The following is a 19,957-nucleotide window of genomic DNA, read 5'->3' as shown; positions in this document are numbered from 1 at the left end:
TGGACAAAATGCAACTTGGTCCCTGAAATCTACGTGGACGAGACACCGGAGTCACTTAGGGGGTGTCTGTGTAACTGAGCATGTAGGTTGGGCAGAGCGTCTCCAGCACCACGGGCTCAGGTGCAAAGAAGGTAGAAGGTATCAACCTCCAGGCCACCCCACTCCCCTTCAGAACCCGGGAAAGCCCCTACTCCTCTCAGGATCCCTGGGATGGGACCCAGGAGCCTGGGAGCTTTGAGGAAGGGCCAGGGCTTGATCAGACAACCCAGGAAGGAGGCAGGAGGACAGGGCTCACTGGGTCCCGGCCCTGCCCCATCGCCAGCAGCGGCAGGCTTATCCCCGCACCCACAGCCTTCGCCAAACTGAGAGGCATTGTCCCCCCCGCCCCACCCCCTCCTTTCCCAGGCCAAGTTCTCAGACTGAGGCCAGAACCTCACTGGCAGGGCAAGGAGACAGAGGGCCACGGGCAGACAAAACAGTTTATCTGGATTTCTTCATTTCAAAACTTCATCCTATCCACCCGTGTCCTCCAGGCACAGCAGGCCAGCCCGCCCATGTCCTGGTCCATGGCACAAGGTCCGCGGCCAGGCAGTCTCTGAGGAGTCTATGCGCAAAGGCAGGGCTCACGGGACTCCAGGGAGAGCCGGGGCTCAAAGCCCCCGGGTGGAGGCTCCTCCATCAGCTGCCGCAGGTGAGAGGCTGCCTGGTCCAGTCTCAGTAGCTCCCTCTGGAGGGAAGACAGCTGGCCAAGGAGAGAAGACTGTAAGAGATGGCCCAGGGAAGAGCCTGCCTGCTGCCAGCCCACAGCCCTCAGGAGGCGCGGGGCTGCCTGGGCAGTCTTCACCAGCCTCACCCTTTGCTGAGTCCGTGTGTCTGCTTCCCGCTGTGACGAGGGCTGGCGGAGGAGACCGTCAAGTTGTTTCTGCAACTTGTGTCTCCGGGCAGCCAGCAGCGGTAGATGGGCCTGCGGGTCCACCAGGCCCTGAGGAGCAGGGCAAGAAGGCTCAGACTGTGCACACTGCCCAACCCCCAACCCCTCCCGCTTTATAGCGACCAGCTCTCCCCATTTCTCCTCCACCCTCTCCTCACGTCAGGGCTCACCTGCAGCTCCATGAAGATCTGAACAGAGTCGCTGAGTGTGGCCTGGGCCCAGCCCAAGGGAGCTGCCTGGCCTGGGGAGAGGAGGCCCACAGGCCCGCAGTAGGCCAGAGTGCCCAGGGGCTCCAGGAAAGCCTGGAAGAGGTTCCGCTCACCTGGCTCCGAGCTCTGCAGCAGCACTGGCAGGAGGGGAGGACGGGTCAAGGGTCCATCCTCCCTCCTACCCTCCTTGTGTGCGCTCCCAACCCTGGGGTCTGTCCACCCAGGCTGTCTCCACTTCCCAAGGCACCCAGCTGCCCAGAGCACGCCTCACCTCGGGGCCGCGCCTTGGTGAGCTGGTAGGTGGCCCGGAGAGCCCGCAGCGCCTGCACGGCCTCCTGGACCTGAGAGAAGCGCTGCTCCAGCTCGGCCTGGTGCCAGTGCTCCTGGGGACAGGGACCAGGGATGACACACAGACCCCAGCCTGCGCCCACCTCCCCGTCCTGGGCTCTCCAACACACAAAGACCCCTGCCCCAAGGAATGACACTAGCAGAGAGCTGCCCGAGAAGACTGGAGACGGAGTGCGCTGGGAGCCGACCCAGGCAACAGAGGGCTCTGGTGAACTGCCCCACACTCCTGTAAGCCCAAGAGGCAGGGAGTGGCCCTGGAGCCACTGAATGACATGATACGGGAATCCTACAGGTCAATAAAACTGCAAAAATATACAGTATCACTCAAAAGTCACAAACCCCAGTACTTGGAAAAAGACATGTACACAGTTAGGCGTGCAACGGGTCTTCTGGGGAGTGACTTTGTACCATCTACCCTTCGAGAGCATGGGAGCTGGCAGCAGCCCTGAGGGAGTCGGGACTGACGGACGACAGCCACAGGCGTGACTTCTGGCTCCCTTACCAAGGAGCCTGGTAACTAGAGGCTTCTGGTTGGGCCGCTAACTTTAAGGTCAGCGGTTCGAAACCACTAGCTGTTCCAAGGAAGAAAGGCAACTTTCAACACCGTAGAGAGTTACTGCCGTGGAAGCTCCTGGGAGCAGGTCTAGCCTGGCCCAGAGGTCACTGTGAGTCGGAGTTCACTTGATGGCAGGGGATGGGCTCTTACTGCCCCGTTTACCGGTGGAGGAAACAGGCGCAGCCTTGCAACTAGTGTTGGTCCAGCAGAAGTCCTGTGCTTGGCAGCTACCACTCCACTACCATAGACCATGCCAGCCAGCCGCAGTGGTAGCCCCCTCCCCAGGCAGAGATGGGCCATCCCAGTGTAAATGACCTGTTATGAGCTGGTCAGGGCCCCCCCACTAGACCCCCGTGGGACGCCAGCAAGCCCCCAAGACACCAGATCCGTGTGTGGCTCACCAGGCTGTGCGCGCTGGGATAGGGGGCCACACAGATGCTGGGAGCAGCAGGGCCCCCTGGCCTGCTGGGCAGCCGCTGCCAGAGCTCCTCGGCCATGAAGGGCATCAACGGGGCGAGGAGGCGGAGGCCGATGTCGGCACATGAGAACAGGACCTGCGGGGGCCCCAGGGGCCGGGGGGAGCGGGCCAGCACCGGCTTCACTGCCTCCTGGGGAAGAAGTCAGCCAGTCAGAGGACGCTGGGTAAAGGAGGGCAGACACACTCAGCGTGACACCACTGAGGCCCGGCTGTGGAGTTTGTGGGAACAGGAAAGTCTACATGGGGATTCTCCAAGGCCAGCAGGGCAGCCTCCTGAAAGGCTTGAGCAAGAGTGGGGGGGCTGCAAGAAGCTTGCAGGGGGACAGGGGGGTCTGCACAAAATCAGAAGAATGTAGGTCTTCCGCAGACACTTCAAAGTTCCCAGGTTATTGGTACCATGTCTGGCTCATCAAAAGGGACATGGGATTTTGAAGGTTGAAAGGCAGTGCCCTGGGGCAGTGCTGTCCACCATGGCCAGGGACTTGTCAGAAATGAAAGCTCTGACCCCCACCCCACAACCCGCTGAAGGGGCAGCTCAGGAGCTTGGGATCTGTGCGTAACAAGCCTCCGGGAGTTTCCAGACCTTCAGTCCAAGAGGTCTTGATGTGACGCCCGCTCCTTTTTGCCCCCAGGCCTCTTGGCCCCAGCCTGTCCAGGGTCCACACTCACCAATGACAGGGCCGACACAAAGCCCCAAAGGAGCAAGCTGCCCCAGAGGCAGGGCCCATAAAAGAAGGGCAGGGAAGGGGGCAGAACTTCAGAGCTCCCACCATGGGGGGCGATCAGAAGGAGGTCTGCAGGGGTGGAAATGCCAGGTCTTGGCCCTGCTCGCTCACCAGGTAGACGTCACAGAGGCTGTGGAGCCAGAAGTGGTGCAGAGCGTGGGTGACAAGGGGCAGCTCCCGGGCCAGGAAGCCCCGCTCACACTCCGCGGCGGTGAGGGCCAGGCGGCTCAGGACCCAGGCGTCCATGGGGGATGAGGGAGACAGCTGCAGGCAGGAGGGGGCTCAGGACAAGGATGGCCCCCCTCCTTTCCCTCAGACACCTGAGGACCCCCACTCGGGGGCACCTCTTGCCTCTCACCTCCTCTGTGGGCTGGGGTACGAATCCCTCCCCCAGGCTATTAAGGATGAAGCGCAGGGCATTCCAGATCTTGTTGCAGAAATGCCGGGAACTCAGGACCTCAGAGACAGACAGGTTCAGGTCACCCGCTGGCAGGAGAGGGAGACGAAGGGGGCTGTGGGGGCGAGGCAGCAGCACGGGAAGCCGCAGTTCTGCCCACCGCCCTCCCAGCACCCCGCATCTCTCCCCCGTAGGGCTGAGCCTCGCTTACCCAGGGCTCCATGGGAGCATAGCGTGAATCTCAGGGCATCTGTCCCACACTCAGGGATCCCGTGCGGGAATTCCTTTCTCTGCAACCAGAGGGGAGACAGGAGGGTGGGGGTGCCTGCAAAGCGGGTCTTGAGGAAGAAATCTAGATGCTGTGCTCTGAAGGCTGGGGCAGGGCAGACACGGGAGCTGAGCTCACCTGTGCTGCTGCTGCGACCTTCAGCTCTGCAGTATCCAAGTTCCCGAGCCTCAGCTTCTCCTGCAGCGCCTGGGGAGGGGCCGGTGGTTCAGAGACCCAGCCCCCACTGGGTCTCTGGACCCCAGGGGACTGCCACTGCCCCCACACCTCCGGGGTCTCTCCCAGTGGCTCCCCTCCTCAGAGTCCAGCCTCGCTCCCTTGCGCTGGATGAGACCCGGACCTGCAGCTCTGCCCCTGTGATGATGTCCCTCGGGTCCAGCACATTCCCCAGGGACTTGCTCATCTTGCGGCCTTGCCGGTCCCGGACCATGGAGTGAAGCAGCACCTGGGAGCAGGGTGGGGCCAGCAGAAAAGGGTCCCTTAGAATCTCTGGTCTCCAGATTTTGGCGAGTAGGCAGGGAGTCAGCAGGGAAAGGGGAATGAGGAAGCCAGAGAGCTGTGCACTGGGCGTTGAAAGCCAGGAAGACCAACCGGGCTGGGGATGGCAGGGGCATCGGAGATGGGAGCAGGGCCTCGCAGAGGCAGGCAGTTACCTTGCTGAAGGGGAGCTGCCCTGTGAGCTGGGTCCCCAGCATGACCATGCGGCCTACCCAGAACACCAGGAGGTCACTTCCTGTCTCCAAAAGGGACAGCGGGTAGAAACGGGCGAGGTCTGGGGTCTGTGAGACAAGAAGGGCAGTGGAAAGCCCCGCCCGGGCTCTCCGTTCCTCCCATGCACCCAGGGATCCCCCCACACTATGCCCGAGCCCTCACGACTCTCCTGCCCTCAGCCACCTCACCTTTGTTGGCCAGCCCAGAGCAGAGAAGGGGAAAAGGGCCGAAGAGAACCACGTGTCCAGTACATCAGGGTCTGGGGAACAGGACAGGGAATGGCGACGACTGGACCCCCAGCTTCTGGGGCCTCAGATGGCTGCTGCCCACCTGCCAGACACCAGGGTCTGGCCCTTGGACCCACTCCCACCTCGCCCAGCCCTACCATCTTCCCACCCCCACCCAGAGGCACTCACCTCTCTCCAGGGTCAGCTCTGCCCCCGGCCTCCCTGTCAGTTCTGCAGCGGCCTGCCTGGCCTCGGCCTCTGTCCGCCCAACCACCCAACAGTCTGATCCGTGGTCCTTTGAAAAAAAAGAAGGGGCAGGGGAGAGGATGGCAGAACAGGGCAGCGATGGGTCGGAAAGCACACTTGGCTGTCAGACTGTCTCGTAGGGTCTCGGGCCCACGGGGGAAAGATGAAGCCACGGTTGTAGGGCATAGGGAACTTCCGTCGCTCCTAACTGAGAGCTGAAGCACAGTGGCAGGCAGGGAGCTAGCTGGGCAGTGGAAGCCCTGACTCCCAGCCTGGAGCTCCCGCCTCCCTGCCCAGCCCTCGATGACTCCCGCCTCCAACACAAACCTGTCCCTGCTCCTCTACCACCAGGTAGGCTGGGATCTGATGGCCCCACCACAGCTGCCGGGAGACGCACCAGTCCCTGCGAGAGGGCAGCGAGGGGACAGCATGACTTCTCAGTGTGACCAGTCCTGTCCCTGTCCCCTCTTCCAGAGAGCACCCCAAACCCTCACCCAAGGTGGGAAAACCAGTGCAGCCAGTTCTTCTGGTGGAAGGGCGGGTGCAGCTCCAGGGCCCCCGACTCCACGGCCTGGAGGAAAAGGGCACTCAGAGGGGCTTCCCGTCCTGCACTGCAGTCGCCAGGGTGGGACACGCGGCCTTGGAGGGGCTGTTACAGCAGAATCTCCCAAGCTGGAGGGAGGGGGTGAACCGGCCCTCCACCCACACCGCGATCCTCTCAATGGCCCCAGCCAGAGCAAATGCCAGGCCTCCTCGGGCCTCCACCCCGGGCCCCAGGTCGCTTCAGCTCTGTGGCCTCACCTTGACGGCCTGCTCTCCCATTTCTCGGCAGCGGACAAACCACTGGCTCTTCAGCAGGTATTCTACCACGTCCCCAGACCGGCTGAAAGGGAGCCAGGGTGAGTGCCTGGTGCCTCTAGCCCTGTGCCTGATCCAGGGGCCTCGGAACCAAAGGGTGGCAGAGACAGCCTGACCCGGGGCAGGGGTATAGTGCGACTCCCCAGCTTCGTCTGCTCCCTTTAGGGATGCCCCCCCACCCCAGCAACGAGGTTACAAGGGGCTACCTGCAGATGGGCAGCACCATGGGGTGGCTCTGGAGGCCCCGGAACAGCCCCCGCTCCCTCAGTGCTGACACAATCTTCTCCCGGGCCACGAACCGGTGAAGACCCTACGGAAAAGCAGTGGGAGGAAGCCAGGGGCCTCAAGGAAGACAGGGTGGCAGGAGGGTGGGTGGGGAGGCAGGAGGGTGGGTGGGGAGGCAGGAGGGTGGGTGGGGAGGACACGGCAGGAGGGAGGCACCTGCAGCCAGTCCCCGCAGTGCCAGGTCATGGTCCCATCTTCCGCGATGACGCTCACGGGGCACAGGCCGTGCCGGGCTCCCATCTCAGCATCCGCAGGACTGTGGGCCGGTGTCACCTTCACTGCCCCTGGGGGGGCAGGGCAGGATGAGCACTAACCTGGGTCCTGGATGCTACCTTTTCCTGATGTGGGGCCCCCTGCTCTCCCCGACTCCCTCCTCCCCGGGGACACCCTGGCTCCACTCGCCTGTGCCCAGGTGTGGCTGGACAGCGGAGTCCGTGATGAGAGGCAGCAGCTGCCCAGTTAAAGGGTGTCGAAGGTGCCGCCCGTGTAGATGCTGGAGGGAAGGGAGGCGGGGCAGGGTGAGCACAGGTGTGGGGCATGAAGGTTTGATCTAGGGCACGACCATGGCCGGGGAAGAGGGCAAACTCCAGTAGATACAGAACAAGAGAAGGGGTCAGCAGGCAAGTCCCTAACGGCTTTGTGGAACAAGGGGCAAACGTCGTCTCTGTGAACAGCTAGCACTTGCTGCCTCTGGGACACGGCTTGGTAACGCATGAGCAGACAAGCGTGTCTCCCTCAGGGAATCTCGCTTTTCCTCCACCGCAGAGACTCTGCTTCGAGGCCTCGTAGGCATCTGTCTCTCTCCCGAGCCCACAGCGCCTTCCTACAGAAAGCAAAGCCTCTGTTCAAATGTACCGCCCCTCCCAGGGACTGGGCAGTGGGCAAGGAGGCAAGCACGGGCTCACGTATGCTTGCTTACTGTCGTGCTAAGCTGTAGTACGATAGCTCGTGTTTCCACAAAAAACGTGCTCCCGACAGATTAGTCGGCTGCCCAAGTAAACCCCTGTGGACCTTACTTACTGGGTAAGCTGCCCCTGCCCCGGCCAGGGCGAAGAACAAAACGCAGCATCCGAGAAAGGAGTCTAACCAGAGCACCGAGGGGCTGAGGCCAGAGCCGGTGTCTGAGGACAGGAGGAAAAACGCAGAGAGGCGCCATCCTACAGGAAGGGTGGGGACTGGGGTGGGGAGCTGGCCGGCCAGGTGCAGGGCTGTGCTGTCCCGTACCGTGTATCGGGAGTCATCGGGGTGGACGGCCACGGCCACATCTCCAGGTAACGTCTCTGGCCTGGTGGTTCCTACCACCACCTCTGCATCTGAAGGCAAAACATCTGGGCATGTGCACCGGGCCGCCACCCCCACCCGGCTCAGGATGGGCTGAACAGGCCCCAGCAATCAATGCAAAAACCAAGGCCAGTGTCCCCAGAAGCTTGGGGCTTCCCTGTTAGCAAATGGTCAGAGACCAGAGGGAGTGCCTGGTGCTGAGAGTCCTAGCCTCGGAGGCCTGCGAGTGCCAGGGTGGACGTGCTGACCGGAAGCTGGAAGGCTCACACCCACCAGCTACTCTGGCTGGCTCTCCTGCACAAAGCCTTGGAGAGCCCGAGGGGCAGTTCTCTTCTGTCCCATGAGGGTGACAGATGTGGGCCTCACCTCAAAGGCACCCAACCGAAAACAAGAGCCCCTGCTGGGTGCTCAGAGGCTGCCTGGGGGTTCTCAGGGTCCTAGTCATAAATCCTGTGCCCTTGGCAGGGCGGGCACCAGCCCTGCAGACGAGAAACCTCCTGTGATCAGGCCAGCTCGGCTATCGTTCCCTTGTCTAAACTCTAGCTGTTCAAACCCACTTTACAGCTGATGCTTTGTCTCTTTTCCACACTGGACCAAACTCCCGGGGGCGCACAGGCCTACGCTTCTCGGACACCCCCCAGGATATGAGGCCCGCGTCCAAGAGAACGCGTGCACTGCAGAGCTGCCCCAGAGCCGTCCCGTCAGATTTCCCATCAGCCCCTTCAACAGAGGTGCAGAGGCCAGTGGGCTGCCACCTGGGGGCCGCACTCACCAGGCTCTCCGTCCACAGGGAAGGCAACAGAAATGAGGAGGCCGAAGGGAACTGGCGCGGGGCAGCCAGGCAGGCGCAGCTCCGTGCAGCCCGCCAGGGGCAGGCTTTCCACCTAGAGGGGGTGAGGAAGCAGTGTCAAAGACAGCCTTCCCAGGGCTCCCCTGGCCCTCCATCCCCTCCACCCTGGCCTCCCTGCTGTCTAAGAAAAAGGCAGCCAACTGCTCCTCCCATCTAATTCCTCCTCATGTATGGGTCTTCCTTCTCACTGCGGTAGACACACAGGGAGGAGAGCAGTTTGGTGATGTGAATTCTGCGCCTCCCACTATTCACCTGTTCACCCTTGGGACCCTTAACCTGCCTCATGCCTGCCCCTGGTGGCCGCTCGTGTGCAGCACGTCTCTGCGCACCTGCCCACTGTAGGTATTTTAGCCAAGTGCGGTCTGCGGGATGTACCCTTCTGAGACCAGGCTCCATCCAGCTGGGGCTGGACCAGGACTGCTGAGCGAGCCCGCTGCATGTGGGGGCCAGTGTGCTCGCCCACTCGGCAGGTGAGCAAGACTGGGGTCATTATGGACCGTGCTACAATGTAACAAGCACACCAGACGGACTGGACCGGCTGGGGAACAAAACCAGACCCCAGAAACTGTGAGTCCACCACCTGGCACTGAGCTCACACTTTAGGGGGGGTCCTCAGTTAACCCCCACAACACAGCACACACACCCCAGGATGCAGGCACTCCCGCCCCTCACTTCCAGGTTGGGGAAGCTGAGGTACCGTGCCCACCTTGCCTCGGAGACACAGCTCTCCTGCGACCTCACCTCAATATCCGAGATGGCAGATCTTAAAGCGCACGACCAGTTGACGAGCTGCCGGTTCCGGTACAACAGCCCCGACTTGGAGAGTCGCACGAAAGCTTCGGTCACAGCCACCGAGGAGCCCTACAGTGACCGGAGTGTCCACACCCGACGGTCCCTTCTCCGGTAGAACCCCACTCAGGACCCCCGCCTTCTCACTCCTAACCCCACTGCAAGGGGCCCCAGTTAACTAAAGGCTGGCGGCGAACGCGCCCTGGCGACCTGCTCCCAGGGAGCTGACGGTGCAGGAGGCAGATCCATTCTGCCCTTCAGCATCAACAACTGCACAGGCGCCAACCCCGCGGCCCGCCACAGCTGCCCCCCCCCCATGCAGCTCTCTAAACCCCCCACCCACCCCTGCCCGCGGAACCTGGACCCGACACTCACCGCATCCATAGTGAAGCGCTCTCGGTCCCAGTCCAAGGAGGCACCCAGCACGCGGAGCTGCTCGCAGATCTCACTGCCTTTCCTGCACCCAGCGAGAACTCCGGTCAGCAAGTGCATCCGAGCACCTCTTAGGGCCAGGCCCGGGGAGTGCGGCATTAACCCGCCCTCCGGAACCAGCGAACGGACACAAACCCACAACCGCAGAGGGGGCCGGATGCTAATGGAAAGGTGAGCCATTGGAACCCATCCACAGGCTCTGCAGAGAGACCTGGTGACCTCCTGTAGCCATGACAGCCAAGAAACCCCGCAGGGCAGTTCCACTCCATCGTGTGGGGTGTCCGTGTGTCCGGAGCCACGAGATGCTAACGAACAACATCGTGGCACTCCAGCCCACAACCACCCCCCGTGTGTCAGCGTCCCGTAGGGTTTCCATTGGGTGCGTGTGGGGAAGTGGATCACCAAGACCTTTCTTCTGAGATACCACGAGATGACCATCTAGCCTTTCGGTTACCAGCTGAGGAATTCCCAGTGACTCAGCTCAGAACAGATGGAGCCTGAAACCGTTTGCTGAGAACGGGACACCGTGGTTGCCCTCCAAACGACATGCCTTCACAGAGAAGACCAGACCAATGGTGTCTAATAAGAAATACTACGCACCCGCTCCCAGGGCAGACAACAGAAAAGAGGGTGAAGGGAGACAGCGGTCAGTGTAAGACATGGAAAAAAAGAAGAATTTATCAATTATCAAGGTTTCATGGGGGAGGGAGGGTGGGGGTAGAGGAGGAAAAATGAGGAGCTGATACCAAGGACTCAAGTAGAAAGAAAATGTTTTGAAAAGGATGATGGCAACAAATGTATCAATGTGCTTGACACAATGGATGCATGGATGGATTTTGGTAAGAGCTGTAGGAGCCCCCAATGAAATAAAATTTTTAAAATATACTGTGCAAGCCACGTATGTAGCATTAAATTTTCTCATCACCACGGTTAAAAATGAAAAAGCAGCAGCTAATTTAATTTTAATAGTGTATTATCTTACCCAATATCGCTAGAGGATAGTTGTTTTTAATCGTTTTATTAGGGGCTCATACAACTCTTATCACAATCCATAAACACATCAATTGTGTAAAGCACATCTGTACATTCATTGCCATCATCATTCTCAAATCATTTGCTCTCCACCTAAGCCCCTGGCATTCGCTCATTTTTCCCCTCCCTCCCTGCTCCCCCCATTCATGAACCCTTGATAACTTATAAATTATTATTTTGTCCTATCTTGCCCTGTCCGGCATCTCCCTTCACCCACTTTTCTGTTGTCCATCCCCCAGGGAGGAGGTCACATGTAGATCCTTGTAATTGGTTCCCTCTTTCCAACTCCCTCTCCTTCTCCCCTCCCAGAATTGCCACTCTCACCACTGGTCCTGAAGGGATCATCCGCCCTGGATTCCCTGTGTTTCCAGTTCTTAGCTGTACCAGTGTACATCCTCTGGTCTAGCCAGACTTGCAAGGTAGAATTTGGATCATGATAGTGGGGGGAGAGGGGTCGGAGGAAACATTTAGGAACTAGAGGAAAGTTGTATTTTTCATTGTTGCTACATGGCACCTTGACTGGCTCATTTCCTCCCCTAGATCCCTCTGTTGGTTGTTTTTTCACACTTGCCACAGAATTAATTCAAAGTGACAGCAACCCTTACGTACGTCAGAGCAGAGCTGTGTTCCATAGACACACGCACATACAAATCCAGGTGCATGTTTTTACATACGGCTAGTAGACAAGAGCAAGCCACTTGCACCACACAGGGAACTACTCACATACACACGTATGTAAGTTTACATACATGCTAAACATGGAAACTCCTACCAAGCACTAAAACAGGCCCCTCAAGATTATGTCTCCGACAGAAATTAAGGCTGACGTGGGAAGAGCCAAACCCAAACCAAATTCAGTGCTATCAGGTCAATTCTGGCCCACACGACACTACTGGGCACGGGAGGACCTGCCCCTGGGGGTTTCCAAGACTGTAATTCTTCGATAGCACTGATCAACACAATGGCTGTCGTGTTGAGCTCTGGGACTCTTTCCGGGAGTAGACAGCCTCATCTGTCTCCTTCAGAGCAGCTCGTGGTTTCAAACTCCTGACCCTGCTTGCACTTAGCAGCCCAGTGCATAACCACTACACCAGGGAGGCTCCTCGGGAAGAGCCCGGAGTCCAGAAACAACGGGCCGGGGATCCGGAGCCCAAGCCCCTGGCATCTCAGCCCTTCATACTCACGCCTCCTTCCACTTCCACACCTCCTTCAGGAAGGCGTCCCGGCTCAGCTCGTGTCTCCTCACCCCCCGTTCCTTCCAGAGCTGCTTCTCCACCACAGCCTATGGTAAGGTAAGGAACAAATGAGCTAAGCACAAGGGTGTTCTGGAGGGAAGCCTCTTTTCGCTAAGAACAGGCGCGGGGTGGGGTGGTGGGCGGGTGGCAGGAGGCATACTTGAGTAGCGATTCCCGCGTGGTCTGACCCTGGGACCCATAGCACCTGATCCCCTCGCATCCGGTGCCTGCAGTGAGATACTCTCGAGTGACACCCAGGCTTACATGTTCTCTCACTCCCAACCCAACCAGTCCCCTCCCCTACACCCACCTACCTCCTCACCCACCCCACCACTGGCCTAGCTACTTCCCCGGGAATGCTCAAGCAGCCCCACTGCCCTCACCAGCGCACGAGGGCATCTTGGATGGCCACCGTGAGGGCATGGCCGATGTGCAGAGAGCCAGTGATGTTGGGGGGTGGGATACACATGGAAAAGCTGTCCCCCGTGGCCTGGGGCAGCTGGGCCTAGGAAGGTGAAAAATCCACGAGCGAGCCAGGATGAGCCGTTCCCTGGGGGAACAGCACCCTCTGGCGTCCCCAAGGCAGAGAAGTGCCCTGCCAGCAACCGGGGAGGGAGAGACCTGCCAAGAGAAAGCTCTGGAGGCAGCGGGGGAATAAAGGTTAGCTCTAGTGAAGCAGGCTCTGCGATGTGGCGGACTGTGGGGGGCTCACTCCACCCTGGAGGTAGGCCCTGCCAGGCACTGACCTGATACTCTGGTTTGAAGAAGCCCTCTCGCTCCCACCAGGGATACCAGGCAGCCTCAACATACTTCGGGCTGTACGCAGGGGGCAGGGGCCCAGAGACATCTGTGAAGACGCAGGACAGTTCCCCTGACTCCTGCCCTTTGTTCCCAGGGGCCCAGGTTTCAGCAGACCACACGGTGCCAGAAAAAGCCATCGAGTCTCCGAGTTACCTTTCTTGTCACCGGGCTCAGTGGGGGTTTCGTATAATACTATCTCCTTAGGAGTCCAGGCCTTACTGGATCCTGCAGGAGGCTGGGGAGGGAGGATGGTGGACAATGCAATCAGAGGGGGAGGGTGCGATGCTCAGTGTACCCCAACCTAACCCCCACACTCACTGCCATCAATTTGATGGCAAGTCATAGCGACCCCATAGGGCAGGGTAGGGCTGCCCCTGGGGGGGGGGGGGGGTCCCAGACCGGAACTCTTTAGGGGACTAGAAAGCTCCGTCTTTCCATCAAGCTGTCTGACCCCACCCCCCCAACCTTGTTCTTCGCCGCTATCCCAGCCTCCAGCGCCGCCTGCCTCTCCCGCAGGCGCTTCTGTTTGGCTTCTCGGTTCTTCCAGGATACGAGGGCTCCATGGGGCTCCGGCTGAGTGGAGAGGGGTCGAGGCCTGGGGGCGCCCCGCGAGGACCTCAGCCCCCAAAATGGGGGTCGGAGCGGGGCCAGCGGCCAATGAGGCATCAGGAGGGCCGGGAAACGGCCCAGGTCTGTTCCAGATAGAGCACGTCGGGATGAGGGGTTTCCTGGGTGCGGAGTGACAAGCCTTGCTCCCCCCCACTCCCCAGTTTCTTCTTCCTCTAGCCAGTGTCTGTCCCTTCCCACACCCCTCCCACCGTGAGGACTGAGTGCAGGTATGTGATGTGCCTCTGGGTCAGGGCTGGAGTCCCTGGCCCCCACCACGTGCATCTGCGAGGTGGGCGTGGCCTCTGACGCGCGGGAGGGGGCAGGAGTCGGGGGTGATTGACGTCGGCGCGCACGGGCCCCGCTAGGGGTGCTGGGCGACTCTCTCACAGCCCGGCGCGGCCCGCAGCGACCCCCGCCCCGCGCAGCCAGCGCCCCCGCCCGGCCCCCGCCGCCCACCCTTCCCTCCTCCCGAGGCCGCCGGGGCGCGCGCTCACCGACGGGCCCCACCGCTATCCCAGGCCGCCCCGCGACGGAGGCCGGGGCTGGGGGACGCGCGGCCCACCCCGGAACCGGAAGCCGCGGCTCCGAGGGGCGGGGCCTGCGCGGATGCATGCGCTTCTGAGGGGCGGGGCCTGCGCGAGCGCATGCGCAGCAGCGAGCCCTAGTCCCACCCCCTGCGCGCCAGGTAAGCCGACCCGCAGCCGCGCGGCCGAGGAGCGCGCCGCCCGCGAAGAGGGCGGTCCCGGGGAGAGGAGGCGCCCAGCCACTGCGTCCGTTTCCGCAACTTTATTAAATAGACAGGAAAATCCCGACGTGTTATTTAGAAAACAAAATGCAAAAAAAAAAAAAACAACAAAAACAATCCTGGGTTCGGAGGCCGCCCCGCCCCGCCCCCACTCAAGAGCTGTGCTTCTGCCGCTTCCAGAAGCGCCTGACGTCGTTGTGGCCGGCCGGCGTGACCACCATGAGCCTCTTGGCCGAGTTCTCGTGCACGAGCACGCCCAGCTCGCGCGCGTGCGCCAGCAGCAGCTCGAAGTCCACCTGCGACAGGAACTGGTTGTACAGGAAGCCTGGGGTCCGCAGGGCACGTGGTGGGGAGGGGGGGGAGAGACAGAGAATACATTCTGAAGGGTCATATAATCAACACACATGTGCACGCGCATCGGTGTCCAAAACTGGAGACATTACCGTGGATGGGCCATCCACTGATTTTCGCCACGGCATTTGAACTGCCCCCAACATGACGTCTCTGGCCGGCTATTCTCTCCGTGCCAAATAAACCAGAGCCAAACCCACTGTGGAAGGGCGGATTCTGACCACAGCGCGGAGCTGCGTTAGGGGCTCAAGACAGCATCGCACAAGGCCTGGGAGCGGCTGGGAGAACAGCCAACTTTGTCACAAGGCCTGCTTCCAGTAATCCCAAAGGAAACTCAATGAAGCGCTTTGACAGCTCCAGCTCGTCGCAGTTGGCCTCCGGGTCCTTAGGTTCCCAAACATAGTATGCCTACCACCCCCTTTTCAGAAAAAAAATTACTCAGTGCCTCCCCTGGCAATTAAATACCTGTGGACGGTCGCCCCACAACCCAGGATAAAGGGTGTAGGTATCTCTCTGGTTTTGCGGCACTCCCCACCCCACCCCCCCAACCTCCATCATACCAGTGCCCCCTGAAGGCAGTAATGCCCACTTTAGTGCTCTCTCTGGCCAGTGACTGGGACCCAGACTCACCCCCGGGGCCACTCACCCTCAGTGAATCGGAGTCTGTCCCTCTCCAGCTCCCACAGCCGAATCTGGTCTGTGATGGTGGGGGGCAGCACGGGGGTCTGCAAGGGGCCAGGAGTGGCTCTAAGGATTCGGGGCGGCTATCCCAACAACCCAACACCCCTGTGAATTCCCCAGACTTGGCTGCTCCCTCATTTCCACCGGGTCTCATCACCGGGTGCCTGGCAGGTGTCTAATGTCCGACATCTTGGTTCCAGGTTGTACCTGTTTGAGCATCACTGGGTGGGCCCTTGTCCTTAAGAAATGGATGATCTAGGATAACAGATAAGAATGGAGTCGTGGGTAGAGCAGTTGGAGGGCAGGAGAGCCATCTGAGCTGTCGCCTCATGTCACAGCCCTCCACATACTTGTGCCTGTTGTCAACCCTGTTCAAATGTTGTCTCAGGTTGCTGTCCCCACTGGTCACACACCTACTCCTTCAGGCTCCTTCAGAGCCTGGCTTCGCTCTCCCGTCTTGAAAACTGATGTTCTCTGTTCCCCTTTACTGTCTTGCAGGCTGAGCTCACTGCTTCCCCTCGCTTTCCCTGAAGTCTCCCAACAACCCTTCGATGTAGGAAACATCATGACTCTCATTTTCCACAGGAAGAAACTGAGGCTCGCAGAAGGAAAGCAACCAGGCTCAGTGTACACAGCTCAGAAGAAGTAGCGGTGCCAAGACACAGATCCAAGGTTCGCCGCCTCCCTCCACGTTTTCTCCTTTTTTTTTTTTTAGGGTCTACCTGTTACCCTACCCACAGCCCTGCCTTTTCCTGTGCCTGGTGCTCAAACCCCACCTACTGCCTGAATCCAGTGCCAGCCTTCTGTACCTCGACCCAGTGCCCGCCTGCCCACATGCAGTCCCTCCCCCTACCTCCCCAGGGGGAATTACCTGCTGGGCTGTGATGCCACTAGCAATGGCCTGCTGCACGCTCTCCCGGGTCACCTGCGCCACCACCATGTTGGGGAAGCGATAGAGCATCTCGGAGAAGAGGGCAATGAGAGCAATCTGCAGCTCGGACTCTGAGCGGGGGCAAGAAGAGAAGGAGCAGAGCGGGTGAGGACACCCACCCTCACCCAGACGCTCTCTAGTCCTCCTTCAGGTGCGATGGTGCCGGGGAGACCTCCGTCCCGCGTGCTCACCCGTGTAGGCATACAGTCGGTAATTGGTTTCCACCACGATGAAGCCGGGCTGATGCACAGTGCCCCCAGCCCCGGAGACACCCGAGGAGAGATTGATGGCCAGGCGTGTGGGGTAGTAACGCCGAGATTTCCTCTGGAAGGACAGAAGAGAGGGGAGCAGTCACTGCCCGACATCTCCCGGCCAGAACCCCATCCCATCCACTGCCCGAAACCTCAGCCTCCAGCTTCTCCCCCTCCAAGAGACCCAACTGGGCGACCACTTCTTGCTACCGCCTCCCGAGACCCTTCTTGCTTCCAGAGACCGAGGCGACCGCACAGCACGCACGCTCTTCCCCAGAAACCATGTCTCCAGATGCTCAGACCTTCCTCTGGAAAACGAGCCCAAACTCGCGCAGGTGTTGCAGGAAGTTCAACAGGGAATCACTCATACCTTCCACAGAGTAGTCCTGGAAAAGATGGTGGCCAGCTGGGGTGCAAACATACCCCTTCTTCTTCCCTCCCATGCCCGTGTCCTCTCTCCCGGCTCTGATCATTCTCTGTCCCAGCTATCCCCCCTGCTGGCCCTCCCTCTCCCCGCGCCCCCGCGCCCCCAGCCCCAGCCCCTGCATACTTTGCCCAGGGTGGAGAAGCTCAGCTGGAAGAGGAAGGAGAGGATCTCCACGAGGTCCATGCCCCGGCTCTGGGGGGGCGGGGGGGAAGGAAGGGGAAGAAAGGGTCAGATCAGGGGACAGAGTTTGCAGCGGGGAGAGGGGAGGACTCTCTTGGGCAGCCTGCTGGCCCTCGGCCCAGCCCTCGACCTCACCTGGGCCGTCTGCAGATACTGCAGCATGAAGTACCAGAGCTGGGCCGGAGTGTCCAGCAGCAGGAACTGGAAGCCTGCAGAGGTGATGCACGGGGGCTCTCCGGGTTCAGCGCTACAGACACAAAGGAACAATCGTGGCGAGACACGGAGAAAGGATCCCGTCCGCACACACACACCCTCTCTTTTGGGGGAAAAGAGGAATGCTTTTTTTGGGGGGGTACTTCTGCCTTTATTCCACCCAGCTCTGCTTTTTTTCAATCAGTATCCACTCCCACCCCCATCCTGACCCTCTCCAGGTACCCAAGGAGACCGGGAAGCAGGAGCTACTGTACCTCTTCATGAGCCCAGCCTGGCTGAGGAGCTGGGCCAGGTCCTGGCTGACGGCTGCACTGGGGGAGCCCACCATGAAGTGCAGGACCACCTGAGGAGAGGAAGCGAGCGGAGAGACTGTTGCCTCTAAGGGCTACAGGTAAGGAGCAGCATCAGCAGAGACCCATAGCCCCAAGGCCTCACCTCCCATCGCTCCTCGGCATACTTGTCCAGGGAGGGAACGTCCCGGGCGTGCTTGTCTGGTCCCAGCTGACTTGTGTCATCAGACCAGGCCTTCCCACTAAGGCCAGGATGGGCCAAGAGTAAGAAATTGGCTTGTGCCCCCCACCCACCCACCCACTTTCCTCCCTCATCCCCATGGACCCTGAGTGGGGACATTTCCTACTCCACCCAGCTACATCTAGCCCAGATGATGCCTTTATGAAAGGGCTCCCAAGGGTGCTCGACAAGGTTCCAGGGAAGCCCCTTGGGAGATAGCCCCAAGAAGTTTAATGATCATCACCCCAGTGCTAGCTTAGCAAGAGAAAGAGGAGACATACCCCCCAAGAAGGGCTACTCGGAGGTTCTGGCGGAAGACGGGGTTGAGGATGAGGCCCTGGAGTCCGCCCGGGAGCAGCTGGGTGTGCCAGATCCGGAGGCCACTCAGCAGGCTTGTGCTTTCCTCCTGCGCCCTGCAACAGAAGCAGAGGTAAGCTGGAGAACAGGAAGTGGCAGGCCCATAGAGGCTTCCACCCGGGGCCTTTTCTGGAGCCGAGATCCTTGGAGTGTGTTCTACGGTGAAATTGTTATCTTTACGTTGCTTGACTCTGAGACTTAGCAGAGTCTTTCAAACACACCAGGACAACCCCAGAGGAAACGCATAACCTGCAGTTTCCCAGATGTCATCACAAGTTTTGTGGCGTTCCCACGAATACTTCCTGGAAGTGTCAACAGAGAACGGCATTTGGGGAAACACAGCTGCGGGGGGGAAAAAATCTGTCTCGGGCTAACGATGCAGGAGAGACTCACTTGCTGAATTCCTTCTTCACCCACAAGGCTACAGCTGCCTGTGGCAAAGGCTGTTCCAAAAACAGCATCCGCATCACCCAGTTCTTAGCCAAGGGGGGGAGCTCCCTGTAAAGGAGTAAGGGTCACATTCAACGTCAGAAGCCATCTGAGAGCTGCATCTACGCCATCAGGAGCCTTCACATGCCATCTGACCGCTCACCCCTTTCCCGGTTCTGACACCCAAGTACCCCAGAGCTGCCAGGCTTCTGCCACTGTAATTGGTGCAGGGCTGGAGGACCCCCACCCTTGTATTTTCTCCCCCTCCTCCCCCCACAGGGCCCTTCCCACGAAGGCCATCCTCACCTGAATACAGCCAGACAGGTAGCAGGATGCCCATACAGTCGGTCCAGGACCCCAGGGCTCAAGCTCCCTAAAAATTCCTGCAGGTTCCGGCATTGTAGGTGTACTCGGTTCAGTCCGCCCTTGGACGGGGTGCTCTCCATCACCTAGGGGCGCCATCGTTAAAAGAGCGCGCTCCCATGCCAGGATCACCCTTCTCATCGGGATTCCCGGCCCAGAGACCTCCGCAAAGAACTATCTTTCTGGGGCTCCCGTCCCGTCACACATTTCCGCAGTTTCTCCCAAAGCTGACCAAGCGCCCCCCCCCCCCATTCCCTGCCTCCTCACACCCGACTTCTGCCCCCAATCCAAGCTTTCTCTGGTTCCTGGGGATGGAATCGCCAGGTGTTTCCGACGTGCACAATCGTTTGGTATTTCCATGGCTTGTCTCGTTTTTCAGCCGAGCAGCGGACAAAATCTGTCTGCCACCTGCGCGCTCTTAACCACACCGCCCGGTCGGATCAGCCTCGGGGCCCCACGTCGACCAGTTCGTTCTCCCCACCTTCCCTGCTTCAGCGCCACTTCTTAGAATAGCAATGAATGACCTCAGGTCTCATTCACCCCGATCTCCCGTCGTCGGGCCCCTAACTTCTCCCACTCCTCGTCTCTCCTTCTCCCACTCCTCGTCTCTCCTTCTCACTCCTTCCTCCTCCGCCGCCCGGCGCCCTGGTTGCCCCCTCACCACTGTACGGATACCCCTCGCGCACCCCAAATCTCGAGCAGTTGCTTAATGAGAGTTGATATCCCACATTGGCTCCCGGGAATTGGGGAAAGAGCGAGGGGGTCCGGGGGGCGGGGGATGAGAGGGAAAAAACTGGGAGACGGACGAAAGACTTCAAGCGACGGGAACCCGGAGTGGAGGATTCAGACGAGAAGGGAAGGAGTGGGAACGTGGGAGGGAGGAAAATAAGCGACGCACTCCCTTTGCCGCGGGCATGCCGGGAATTGGAGTCCCGCCCGCCTTCGTTTCGAAGGCCCTCCACGCACATTGGACTACAACTCCCAACAGGCACGGCGCGGAAGTGGGCGGAGAAAGGCCGCGTTTTCCTGGGGGAGCCCGGGGGGACGCGGGTGGCCGGACCCCTTCGTTCCGCCGCGCTCTCCGCCCCGACGCAGCTCCTCCTGCGCGTCTCGCCGGCCTGCGCGCGACGCAGGTCTCGGGGCCGAGGGGCACCGAGCGGTGGGGCGCTCAGGCCTTGACCTCAGTTGCGGCTCGGTGACATCGAGTGGATTCGAACTCACAGTCCACCTGTG

General features: G+C 60.1%; 2 protein-coding genes across 4 annotated transcripts; both read right to left on the bottom strand.

Moving 5' to 3' along the window:
* Positions 1-474: 474 nt before the first annotated feature.
* VARS2 (valyl-tRNA synthetase 2, mitochondrial) lies at positions 475-13,859 on the bottom strand. 3 transcript variants are annotated; one of them, XM_075555328.1, is made up of 30 exons: positions 13,781-13,859; positions 13,143-13,369; positions 12,831-12,912; positions 12,623-12,723; positions 12,260-12,381; positions 12,037-12,103; positions 11,826-11,923; positions 9,553-9,634; positions 9,130-9,249; positions 8,311-8,422; positions 7,482-7,570; positions 6,660-6,750; positions 6,414-6,541; positions 6,179-6,282; positions 5,916-5,997; positions 5,609-5,685; positions 5,442-5,517; positions 5,058-5,163; positions 4,830-4,900; positions 4,584-4,709; positions 4,271-4,375; positions 4,051-4,119; positions 3,856-3,934; positions 3,606-3,733; positions 3,359-3,511; positions 2,446-2,652; positions 1,412-1,523; positions 1,102-1,277; positions 854-982; positions 475-742 (listed from the first exon to the last, which is right to left on the bottom strand). In XM_075555328.1, exons 2-30 carry the CDS (start codon positions 13,341-13,343, stop codon positions 605-607), a joined length of 3,231 nt encoding a protein of 1,076 aa, XP_075411443.1. In that variant the 5' UTR covers positions 13,344-13,369; positions 13,781-13,859; the 3' UTR covers positions 475-604. The 3 variants fall into 3 exon arrangements, with proteins under 3 accessions (XP_075411443.1, XP_075411444.1, XP_075411442.1); XM_075555329.1 differs by having other exon boundaries at positions 13,143-13,405; positions 13,781-13,845; XM_075555327.1 differs by lacking the exon at positions 13,781-13,859 and having other exon boundaries at positions 13,143-13,695.
* Positions 13,860-14,057: 198 nt separating this feature from the next.
* On the bottom strand, positions 14,058-19,583 carry GTF2H4 (general transcription factor IIH subunit 4). The gene is made up of 14 exons (XM_075555339.1): positions 19,411-19,583; positions 18,668-18,810; positions 18,326-18,430; positions 17,857-17,988; positions 17,501-17,597; positions 17,320-17,408; positions 16,988-17,099; positions 16,796-16,864; positions 16,548-16,631; positions 16,186-16,318; positions 15,935-16,065; positions 15,271-15,318; positions 15,029-15,107; positions 14,058-14,356 (listed from the first exon to the last, which is right to left on the bottom strand). Exons 2-14 carry the CDS (start codon positions 18,805-18,807, stop codon positions 14,184-14,186), a joined length of 1,392 nt encoding a protein of 463 aa, XP_075411454.1. The 5' UTR covers positions 18,808-18,810; positions 19,411-19,583; the 3' UTR covers positions 14,058-14,183.
* Between the last annotated feature and the right edge of the window lie 374 nt (positions 19,584-19,957).

This window comes from Tenrec ecaudatus, chromosome 7 (genome assembly GCF_050624435.1).
Source record: "Tenrec ecaudatus isolate mTenEca1 chromosome 7, mTenEca1.hap1, whole genome shotgun sequence".
Taxonomy (NCBI): Eukaryota; Metazoa; Chordata; class Mammalia; order Afrosoricida; family Tenrecidae; genus Tenrec; species Tenrec ecaudatus.
Note: the sequence above shows the minus strand (reverse complement) of the source record. Positions and strands in the feature narration are given on the sequence as shown.

Excerpts from the sequence above, each read along its gene's own strand:
- VARS2 (XM_075555327.1), bottom strand. The coding sequence starts at position 13,568 with ATGCACGTGGTGGGGGCCAGGGACTCCAGCCCTGACCCAGAGGCACAT. Across the intron at positions 6,542-6,659 it reads CCAGCCACACCTGGGCACAG|GGGCAGTGAAGGTGACACCG; the intron begins GCGAGTGGAGCC and ends CTGCCCCCCCAG. Across the intron at positions 3,512-3,605 it reads TACCCCAGCCCACAGAGGAG|CTGTCTCCCTCATCCCCCAT; the intron begins GTGAGAGGCAAG and ends TCCTGCCTGCAG.
- GTF2H4 (XM_075555339.1), bottom strand. The coding sequence starts at position 18,807 with ATGGAGAGCACCCCGTCCAAGGGCGGACTGAACCGAGTACACCTACAA. Across the intron at positions 16,066-16,185 it reads CCGACTGTATGCCTACACGG|AGTCCGAGCTGCAGATTGCT; the intron begins GTGAGCACGCGG and ends GCCCCCGCTCAG. Across the intron at positions 15,319-15,934 it reads GTGGCATCACAGCCCAGCAG|ATCATCCATTTCTTAAGGAC; the intron begins GTAATTCCCCCT and ends CTGTTATCCTAG.